At 39.9% G+C, this 9,154-nt stretch overlaps 3 protein-coding genes across 3 annotated transcripts; all 3 read right to left on the minus strand.

Annotated features, from left to right (window-relative positions):
- Positions 1-2: 2 nt before the first annotated feature.
- On the minus strand, positions 3-1,087 carry LOC149709642 (uncharacterized). The gene is made up of 3 exons (XM_089856629.1): positions 457-1,087; positions 227-385; positions 3-159 (listed from the first exon to the last, which is right to left on the minus strand). Exons 1-3 carry the CDS (start codon positions 500-502, stop codon positions 26-28), a joined length of 339 nt encoding a protein of 112 aa, XP_089712755.1. The 5' UTR covers positions 503-1,087; the 3' UTR covers positions 3-25.
- Positions 1,088-1,183: 96 nt separating this feature from the next.
- On the minus strand, positions 1,184-3,305 carry LOC149709643 (cytochrome P450 2U1-like). Its single transcript, XM_089856472.1, has 7 exons — positions 3,016-3,305; positions 2,827-2,948; positions 2,650-2,756; positions 2,281-2,576; positions 2,094-2,200; positions 1,770-2,025; positions 1,184-1,699 (listed from the first exon to the last, which is right to left on the minus strand). Exons 1-7 carry the CDS (start codon positions 3,267-3,269, stop codon positions 1,339-1,341), a joined length of 1,503 nt encoding a protein of 500 aa, XP_089712598.1. The 5' UTR covers positions 3,270-3,305; the 3' UTR covers positions 1,184-1,338.
- A 295-nt stretch (positions 3,306-3,600) lies between these two features.
- On the minus strand, positions 3,601-5,250 carry BI-1 (Bax Inhibitor-1). Its single transcript, XM_089856651.1, has 5 exons — positions 5,040-5,250; positions 4,787-4,895; positions 4,449-4,719; positions 4,208-4,388; positions 3,601-4,136 (listed from the first exon to the last, which is right to left on the minus strand). The coding sequence occupies exons 1-5, from the start codon at positions 5,087-5,089 to the stop codon at positions 4,031-4,033; spliced, it is 717 nt and encodes a 238-aa protein (XP_089712777.1). The 5' UTR covers positions 5,090-5,250; the 3' UTR covers positions 3,601-4,030.
- Positions 5,251-9,154: the final 3,904 nt, after the last annotated feature.

Genomic DNA, 9,154 nt, shown 5'->3' on the forward strand with positions numbered 1-9,154 from the left:
TCTATATTATTGGCTTAATTCTTTCTTACGCGTAAGTGGCGTTTTGCGCGAAGCAACTCCAATATCCTTTGCAAGTTGAATCGCTGATGTCCGGATAATTGGCGTCGATCCAAGGACACTGGAAGCTTTTTACAGGTGACGCGATCGGGGGTCGCCAGCCTGTAAGGTCATTAATGGTAAGATGAAGCCGAGTTCCTTTTGGGTTAGTAATAGGGGATCAACGCACCGACGCATTTTTGGGGGTAGAACAGCATGGAGTCGTTGCAGGAACCGTGTATGCTATAGCCCATGGCGCAGAGGTAAAAACCTCCTCCAGTTATGTCGTTGGTGTCCTCGAAAACACCGAACCATGAAGGGCAGGAAAATTGCGCTGCTCCGTAGGAATCTATAATGTTTCGGTAGGATTTTAGGATTGTGTTTCTTAGCTTCTCGAAGGGGTATTTTGGAATTGCTTACGGGTAAAAAGAGCCGAAATAAACGCGAATATTCTTAAATTCAGCATGATGGTAGCGGGGAATGGCGACGACTGAATATTCTAGGAAAGAAAGCTATAAACGCGTTGCCAAATGTAAAGGTTTCTATCAAAAGCAACTGTTTCGTTTATTGAGTTTTCTAGCCTTGAGTCAGCTGCTAGTGTTTTTCTACATATTATTTTGACGATGGAAAAATTGCTGTTTTCGCTATCAAGGGAATCAAGGTAATGGTATCGCCAAGGATATGTCACCTCTCCTACCATATTTATTGAAAACAAAAATGTTATCGCTATTTTTGGGTATAACAAACCGCGCAAAGTCTATAGTAGACGCTGAAAGCCTACTTGAAATTAAAAAAAAAATTATCTAGCGCATTTAGTTTTTCTAAGGTAATTAGCGCGCCTGCAAAAAATGTTGGACGAATTAATTAAAGATAATTAAACGAGATAATTAGCCAATTTTCGGTAGATTTAAAACTTGGCATATTCAAAACCGAGCCATCAACGTGGCGCGCGTAAATCCAAAATATTTTAGAGGTTACGCCGTTCAGATCAGTGCAGAGTTCGGACGTACTTTCGCTCCATCACCAGCCCACTCGATCTGGCCTTTTCTTCGGACGGGGAATTTAAAACATATTTTATCTTTTCAATGGAATCAATTTTACCTATTTGAATTCCTCCTTTGAAACAATGAAATAATGACAAAATATCAAAATTTATCGTATCTTCTGATACGCGGAATTATTTAATCCGATTATATTTTATTAGTTACATAATGACAATTAGTAGGACACTTCCTATAAATATGATCATCGTGACAAAAAAATCAATTAATTTTGACGAGAGAACATTTTCATTAATATTAATTATCTTAGTTCAAGGCTAATTACGGGATTAACGACCATCAAAGATAGGAAGGTCATTCCTTCCATATTGACGCCCATTTTTGGTGGTAAAAAGCGGTATTTCTGCAAGAGAGCCGTTAAAAAGAGAAAGATCTCGAGTTCGGCCAGTTTCTCTCCCGGACAATCGCGTTTGCCAATCCCGAATGGAATGACGCGTTCCGAATTGACGATCGATCGGAAATCCTTGGACAGGAAGCGATCGGGTCTGAAATTTTCGGGATCTCCCCAGTACGACTCGTCATTGTGCACCGCCCATAGATTCAAGAGGACCATGGTACCTTTGGGAATTTTGTAGCTTCCTAACTTGGCGTTCTTCGCCGTCCTGCGTGTACATTACGAAAAGCCAAATTGACAACTGATAGTCTTAATTAAAGTAGCGATTATAGATTTACAAGTGAGGGTCGCTGATAGGTACCAAGGTCTTCCATCGGTAGATTTCCAGGATGAGCGCTCGCACCAGGGTTAACTTTTCTCTGTCCTTCCATTCGGGAAGTCTGTCCGTCCCTATCACCTCGATGATTTGCCGATGCACCTGTTCTTGGAACAGTTGATGCCTAGCCAGACTTAGCAAGGCCCACTCCACGGTAGCTCTGATGAATTCCGCCCCCGCCATTAAACTTACTTGACAATTAGCCAATAAGACTGGTACTGATCCCGATCAAGTTAAACGCCTTCTTAAGTAATTTCGTACGTACTATATGGTACTCGTCACTTACTTTCAAATCTCGGGTTCTTCTTGGCTTCAGCCAGGTATAAGTCGATGTAATTGGATTTAAGTTCCGGGTTGGGCTCCACCGATTGCTGGTGTTCTTTGATCTCTTCTCTGTATGTTACGATCAAGTACTTAACAAGTTTGACTGGCGGAGAAGAACTTGAAATACAATTAAGTTCTGGCTTACGTACGTCATGTGTTGATCGTAAATAGACATTTCTTGTCTAATTTTCCTGAGAGTCGGGCTCAATTTTGTCCACATTTGGTATATGGAAGGGAAATAAGAGGGTACTCGAACACTTTCGAAGTATTCCAGTATTTTAAACCGGAAATTGGTCAACAAGTAGTTGGTGGCGTCTTTCCCTTCGTAATTGCGCCCACAAACAGAGTACAAAATGAGATTATTCATAACTGGGCTTAGAATATCCCTGACATTGACGTCTCCGCTACAGCCTTTCAAATCTTCTAGGGCGATTCCAATTTGTTCCTGCAGTCAATTAATTAACCTTCTCCAGTTAATTAAGGCATTCCCGAGACGGTACTGGCTGGCCTTAATTTACCTTAACTTTTTCTTCGTACTTTGAGTTGGCCGCGAGCGTGCTCCTAATGGACGTCATCAGCATTTTTCTCTGTTCCTTCCAGGGTTTTCCGTTCAAGCTTTCTATGTCTGCGTCGTACGATCCAACATTACGTTACTTACGACAACGTTTATACCAACTGGGATCCTATATACTGACTCGGGGTGTCATTCCATTCGAAGAAATAAGGCGGTCTGTCCGAGTATTCGTCCATTCGACCCGATTCTTTCATGGCCTCAAAGTCGTTGATGACCACCGTCTCCATTTGACCTAATTTCAAACTGAAATAGCTTAATTAGAATTAGCGAAGATCATCGGCGTGTCCTCCTTTCAGGGTCAATCTTGTACCCGTAAATACGTCCGTATTTCTTTCCTAATTGGTACAGATCTTGGTGCATGGTTAATCCGTTTATGAATGGGATATATCCGAGGATGGGCAAGCCAATTGGTCCCGGTGGGTAATGGCGGCCCCGTCTGACGTACGCCCAGATTTCCCTGACCAGGTAGATAATGACAATTACTAGGGTAAGGCCGTATATTGGTTGTAAACGAAAAAGGTCTTCCATCCATTTGAAAACGCGTGTCGCGCTCGGGCCATCCATTTTTTTTTCTCTCAATGTCAAGTTTGGCTTCTTTTTTTTAATTTATTTGGGGGATGATGGAGAAGTTATCGTATTACGTAGATAACTAATCACAAACGAACTTTGAACTACACGACGCGTTTAAAGAAGTAAAGGCCTTTTCAGACGACGCAAAAGTCAAAAAAAGTTGAGTCAACAAAACATCTAAACCAGTTGCACTCAAGACGTGGACGCGTCTAAAGGAGTCAAAAAGTTGTATCGGCAGCGTGGCCTTGGGGGTAAGTTCACTTGAAATTAAAAGACATTACCAAGTAGGCATTAATTGAGAGTAGGATAATAATTGAAAATAATATTTAAAACATTGAGCTTGTTTTTTTATTTTAAATTTTAATCTTACAAAATACAATACAGATATTTTATAATAATATTTGGGTTAGAGTGAGTGAGAGAGAGTGTCTAAAGCAAATACAATGTCAACCCCCTTTCTTTTTTATCTCCAGACAATTTTACATCTTTTTTTTTACTTTAAACAAACCAAACTGATACCACAAGGAGGGGAGTGATGTTTAAAAATAAAAATCAAATTAAATTCCAAGGCCATAAATTTCTTTTTTTTATTTTTTTGTACTTTTTTTCCTTTAAAGTTTAAAATATTTTTTTCCGTTTTTTGTTTTCTTTGGACACTGGCACAATTTTAAGTGATAATATCTTGTTTAATATGATAGAAGTTTTTATAATTAAGGAGTTTCTTGGGGTTGTTTTATTCTTGTTTATACAATAAATTAATTATTTCTCTTCTTCTTTTTCTTGTCATCGGCGTTTTGCATCAAAATAATCAGAATGTGACGGAAAATATTGATAAAGTCCAAGAATAAGTCAACGGAATGCCTGAAACACCCAAATTATTTTGGTTATAACGCGGGGGTTCATTGGGGGGGGGGACGTAAATAATTAATTACCAGATGTAATCCTTATCGTGTCTCAAACGTTTCTCAATAATGGCCTGAGTGTCGTACAGAATGAAAGCGCAGAAAACGGCCAAACCCAAGTACAATTGCACTTGGAAAACCAGTTTTGATCCCATGAATATGTTAGCCAATCCCAAAAGTAACAAAACCGAGGTAAGGGACATTAAAGTTCCTAAATTATCAGATAGTGATTAAATATTTGTCGTAATATCTGGGGAGTGTTTGATCTTACCACCCAGGTAGAGCCATTTTCGTTGTTCCGAGTAGATGGCACTCAGAGTGAAGCAAACAAACACCAGGCAAGTGCCCAAGAAAGCCGTCGCGATAATGGCGGGGTCAATATGAAGGGCCATATCGACCAAAGGTCCCAAACCCAAGCCAGTACAAAAGGCAAATGCCAGTAAGAGGCCCAAACGAGTGTTTTGGTTCTTGCCCTCATTGTAAGGGGTAGCTGAAAGGCCAATCATGAAGCCCAGGGCCGCTAATGATGTTAAAAAGTTGCCCTAAATAACGGGGGGGGGGGTATTTAAATTTTCCCTAATCGTTTTCCCGGGTATTTCGTAATCATACCTGCAGGAAAGTTGTGAAAACGTGAACATAGGCTCCGACACCCGCTGCCAGTGTGGCCAAAGACAGGCAGGTGTAGACATTTTTCAAATGACTTTTAACAGGCGCGTCACTAATTAGCGGGGATAAATATTCGTTAAAATATTAGAAACTTTACTTTGGGAAATTATAATTTCCAACAAAACGTATGGAATTGGAAAATTTCCCAAACCAAGGCTTAATGACGAATGACCCTGATTCGAAAATCTATACTTACAGGCGTCTGTTTAAGGAATCAACGAAAGAATTAACGTTGAAACTATCCATTTTTTAATCTCGCTTTATTTTTAGTCAGACTTTAATTCAAAATATTTACGCTATGGAACGTTTCACACCAAAAAAGTAAGTTACTCGGATATCGAGCTACGTCTCAGGAGTCAGGACTCGGGAAAATTTGCTCTCTAGAGTCTAGAAACTTCTGTAATCACAAAATACGTCACGCCTTTGTGTCATACGTTTCGTGCTGAATTCTGATTGGTCCGCACACCCTACTGTATTGCATCATAGCGACGATAGGAGCCCGCTCAATCGACCCTTGTGAGAATAACATAGGTTCGGTCTAAAATTCAAACCCGTCTGGTTTTAACAAGGGCGTTAGCTTCGTTTAGCTTCGTTTAGCTTCGTTTAGCTTCGTTTAGTTTCGTTTAGCTTCGTTTAGCTTCGTTTAGCTTCGTTTAGCTTCGTTTAGTTTCGTTTAGCTTCGTTTAGCTTCGTTTAGCTTCGTTTAGCTTCGTTTAGTTTCGTTTAGCTTCGTTTAGCTTCGCTTAGCTTAGCTTAGCTTCGTTTAGCTTTGTTTAGCTTCGTTTAGCTTCGTTTAGCTTAGCTTCGCAAAGCTTCGTTTAGCTTCGTTTAGCTTAGCTTCGCTTAGCTTCGTTTAGCTTCGTTTAGCTTCGTTTAGCTTAGCTTCGTTTAGCTTCGTTTAGCTTAGCTTCGTTTAGCTTCGTTTAGCTTAGCTTCGTTTAGCTTCGTTTAGCTTAGCTTCGTTTAGCTTCGTTTAGCTTAGCTTCGTTTAGCTTCGTTTAGCTTCGTTTAGCTTCGTTTAGCTTAGCTTCGCTTAGCTTCGCTTAGCTTCGTTTAGCTTCGTTTAGCTTAGCTTCGCTTAGCTTCGCTTAGCTTAGCTTAGCTTAGCTTAGCTTCGTTTAGCTTTGTTTAGCTTAGCATAGCTTCGTTTAGCTTCGTTTAGCTTAGCTTAGCTTCGTTTAGCTTCGTTTAGCTTAGCTTCGTTTAGTTTCGTTTAGCTTCGTTTAGCTTCGTTTAGCTTCGTTTAGTTTCGTTTAGCTTCGTTTAGTTTCGTTTAGCTTCGTTTAGCTTCGTTTAGCTTCGTTTAGCTTCGCTTAGCTTAGCTTAGCTTCGTTTAGCTTTGTTTAGCTTAGCATAGCTTCGTTTAGCTTCGTTTAGCTTCGCTTAGCTTAGCTTAGCTTCGTTTAGCTTTGTTTAGCTTAGCATAGCTTCGTTTAGCTTCGTTTAGCTTCGTTTAGCTTCGCTTAGCTTAGCTTAGCTTCGTTTAGCTTTGTTTAGCTTAGCATAGCTTCGTTTAGCTTCGTTTAGCTTAGCTTAGCTTCGTTTGGCTTCGTTTAGCTTCGTTTAGCTTCGCTTAGCTTCGTTTAGCTTCGTTTTATTTCGTTTAGCTTCGTTTAGCTTCGTTTAGTTTCGTTTAGCTTCGTCTAGTTTCGTTTAGCTTCGTTTAGCTTCGTTTAGCTTCGCTTAGCTTAGCTTAGCTTCGTTTAGCTTTGTTTAGCTTAGCATAGCTTCGTTTAGCTTAGCTTAGCTTCGTTTAGCTTGGTTTAGCTTAGCTTCGTTTAGCTTAGCTTCGTTTAGTTTCGTTTAGCTTCGTTTAGTTTCGTTTAGCTTCGTTTAGCTTCGTTTAGTTTCGTTTAGCTTCGTTTAGCTTCGCTTAGCTTCGTTTAGCTTCGTTTAGCTTAGCTTAGCTTCGTTTAGCTTCGTTTAGCTTAGCATAGCTTCGTTTAGCTTCGTTTAGCTTAGCTTAGCTTCGTTTAGCTTCGTTTAGCTTCGTTTAACTTCGTTAAGCTTCGTTTAGCTTCGTTTAGCTACGTTTAGCTTCGTTTAGCTTCGTTTAGCTTCGCTTAGCTTCGTTTAGCTTCGTTTAGCTTAGCTTCGCAAAGCTTCGTTTAGCTTCGTTTAGCTTCGTTTAGTTTCGTTTAGCTTCGTTTAGCTTCGTTTAGCTTCGCTTAGCTTAGCTTAGCTTCGTTTAGCTTTGTTTAGCTTAGCATAGCTTCGTTTAGCTTCGTTTAGCTTAGCTTCGTTTAGCTTCGTTTAGCTTCGCTTAGCTTCGTTTAGCTTCGTTTAGCTTCGTTTAGCTTCGCTTAGCTTCGTTTAGCTTCGTTTAGTTTCGTTTAGCTTCGTTTAGCTTCGTTTAGCTTCGTTTAGTTTCGTTTAGCTTCGTTTAGTTTCGTTTAGCTTTGTTTAGCTTCGTTTAGCTTCGTTTAGCTTCGCTTAGCTTAGCTTAGCTTCGTTTAGCTTTGTTTAGCTTAGCATAGCTTCGTTTAGCTTCGTTTAGCTTCGCTTAGCTTAGCTTAGCTTAGCTTCGTTTAGTTTCGTTTAGCTTCGTTTAGCTTCGTTTAGCTTCGTTTAGCTTCGCTTAGCTTAGCTTAGCTTCGTTTAGCTTCGTTTAGCTTAGCTTAGCTTCGTTTAGCTTCGTTTAGCTTAGCTTCGTTTAGCTTCGTTTAGCTTCGTTTAGCTTCGTTTAGTTTCGTTTAGTTTCGTTTAGCTTCGTTTAGCTTCGTTTAGCTTCGCTTATCTTCGTTTAGCTTCGTTTAGCTTAGCTTAGCTTCGTTTAGCTTCGTTTAGCTTAGCATAGCTTCGTTTAGCTTCGTTTAGCTTAGCTTAGCTTCGTTTAGCTTCGTTTAGCTTCGTTTAGCTTAGCTTCGTTTAGCTTCGTTTAACTTCGTTAAGCTTCGTTTAGCTTCGTTTAGCTTCGTTTAGCTTCGTTTAGCTTCGCTTAGCTTCGTTTAGCTTCGTTTAGCTTAGCTTCGCAAAGCTTCGTTTAGCTTCGTTTAGCTTCTTTTAGTTTCGTTTAGCTTCGTTTAGCTTCGTTTAGCTTCGCTTAGCTTAGCTTAGCTTCGTTTAGCTTTGTTTAGCTTAGCATAGCTTCGTTTAGCTTCGTTTAGCTTCGTTTAGCTTAGCTTCGTTTAGCTTAGCTTCGTTTAGCTTCGTTTAGCTTCGTTTAGTTTCGTTTAGCTTCGTTTAGCTTCGTTTAGCTTCGTTTAGCTTCGTTTAGTTTCGTTTAGCTTCGTTTAGCTTCGTTTAGCTTCGTTTAGCTTCGTTTAGCTTCGCTTAGCTTCGTTTAGCTTCGTTTAGTTTCGTTTAGCTTCGTTTAGCTTCGTTTAGCTTCGTTTAGCTTCGTTTAGTTTCGTTTAGCTTCGTTTAGTTTCGTTTAGCTTCGTTTAGCTTCGTTTAGCTTAGCTTAGCTTCGTTTAGCTTTGTTTAGCTTAGCATAGCTTCGTTTAGCTTAGCTTAGCGTCGTTTAGCTTCGTTTAGCTTCGTTTAGCTTAGCTTCGTTTAGCTTAGCTTCGTTTAGCTTCGTTTAGCTTCGTTTAGCTTCGTTTAGTTTCGTTTAGCTTCGTTTAGCTTCGTTTAGTTTCGTTTAGTTTCGTTTAGCTTCGTTTAGCTTCGCTTAGCTTCGTTTAGCTTCGTTTAGCTTCGTTTAGCTTAGCTTAGATTCGTTTAGCTTCGTTTAGCTTAGCATAGCTTCGTTTAGCTTCGTTTAGCTTAGCTTAGCTTCGTTTAGCTTCGTTTAGCTTAGCTTCGTTTAGCTTCGTTTAACTTCGTTAAGCTTCGTTTAGCTTCGTTTAGCTACGTTTAGCTTCGTTTAGCTTCGTTTAGCTTAGCTTCGCAAAGCTTCGTTTAGCTTCGTTTAGCTTAGCTTCGCTTAGCTTCGTTTAGCTTCGTTTAGCTTCGTTTAGCTTCGCTTAGCTTCGTTTAGCTTCGTTTAGCTTCGTTTAGCTTCGTTTAGCTTCGTTTAGTTTCGTTTAGCTTCGTTTAGCTTCGTTTAGTTTCGTTTAGCTTCGTTTAGCTTCGCTTAGCTTAGCTTAGCTTCGTTTAGCTTTGTTTAGCTTAGCATAGCTTCGTTTAGCTTCGTTTAGCTTAGCTTCGTTTAGCTTCGTTTAGCTTCGTTTAGCTTAGCTTCGTTTAGCTTCGTTTAGCTTCGTTTAGTTTCGTTTAGCTTCGTTTAGCTTCGTTTAGCTTCGTTTAGCTTCGTTTAGCTTCGTTTAGTTTCGTTTAGCTTCGTTTAGCTTCGTTTAGCTTCGCTTAGCTTCGTTTAGCTTCGATTAGTTTCGTTTAGCTTCGTTTAGCTTCGTTTAGCTTCGTTTA

This window comes from Phalangium opilio, unplaced genomic scaffold (genome assembly GCF_054372755.1).
Source record: "Phalangium opilio isolate 3A_F unplaced genomic scaffold, DU_Popi_V2 ptg000011l_1, whole genome shotgun sequence".
NCBI lineage: Eukaryota > Metazoa > Arthropoda > Arachnida > Opiliones > Phalangiidae > Phalangium > Phalangium opilio.

Excerpts from the sequence above, each read along its gene's own strand:
- LOC149709642 (XM_089856629.1), bottom strand. The coding sequence starts at position 502 with ATGCTGAATTTAAGAATATTCGCGTTTATTTCGGCTCTTTTTACCC. Across the intron at positions 386-456 it reads TATTTCGGCTCTTTTTACCC|ATTCCTACGGAGCAGCGCAA; the intron begins GTAAGCAATTCC and ends GAAACATTATAG. Across the intron at positions 160-226 it reads CTACCCCCAAAAATGCGTCG|GCTGGCGACCCCCGATCGCG; the intron begins GTGCGTTGATCC and ends ATGACCTTACAG.
- LOC149709643 (XM_089856472.1), bottom strand. The coding sequence starts at position 3,269 with ATGGATGGCCCGAGCGCGACACGCGTTTTCAAATGGATGGAAGACCTT. Across the intron at positions 2,026-2,093 it reads GAAGAACCCGAGATTTGAAA|TACCAGTCTTATTGGCTAAT; the intron begins GTAAGTGACGAG and ends GATCGGGATCAG. Across the intron at positions 1,700-1,769 it reads CCTATCAGCGACCCTCACTT|GACGGCGAAGAACGCCAAGT; the intron begins GTAAATCTATAA and ends ATGTACACGCAG.
- BI-1 (XM_089856651.1), bottom strand. The coding sequence starts at position 5,089 with ATGGATAGTTTCAACGTTAATTCTTTCGTTGATTCCTTAAACAGACGC. Across the intron at positions 4,720-4,786 it reads TTTTCACAACTTTCCTGCAG|GGCAACTTTTTAACATCATT; the intron begins GTATGATTACGA and ends CCCGTTATTTAG. Across the intron at positions 4,137-4,207 it reads CACGATAAGGATTACATCTG|GCATTCCGTTGACTTATTCT; the intron begins GTAATTAATTAT and ends TGGGTGTTTCAG.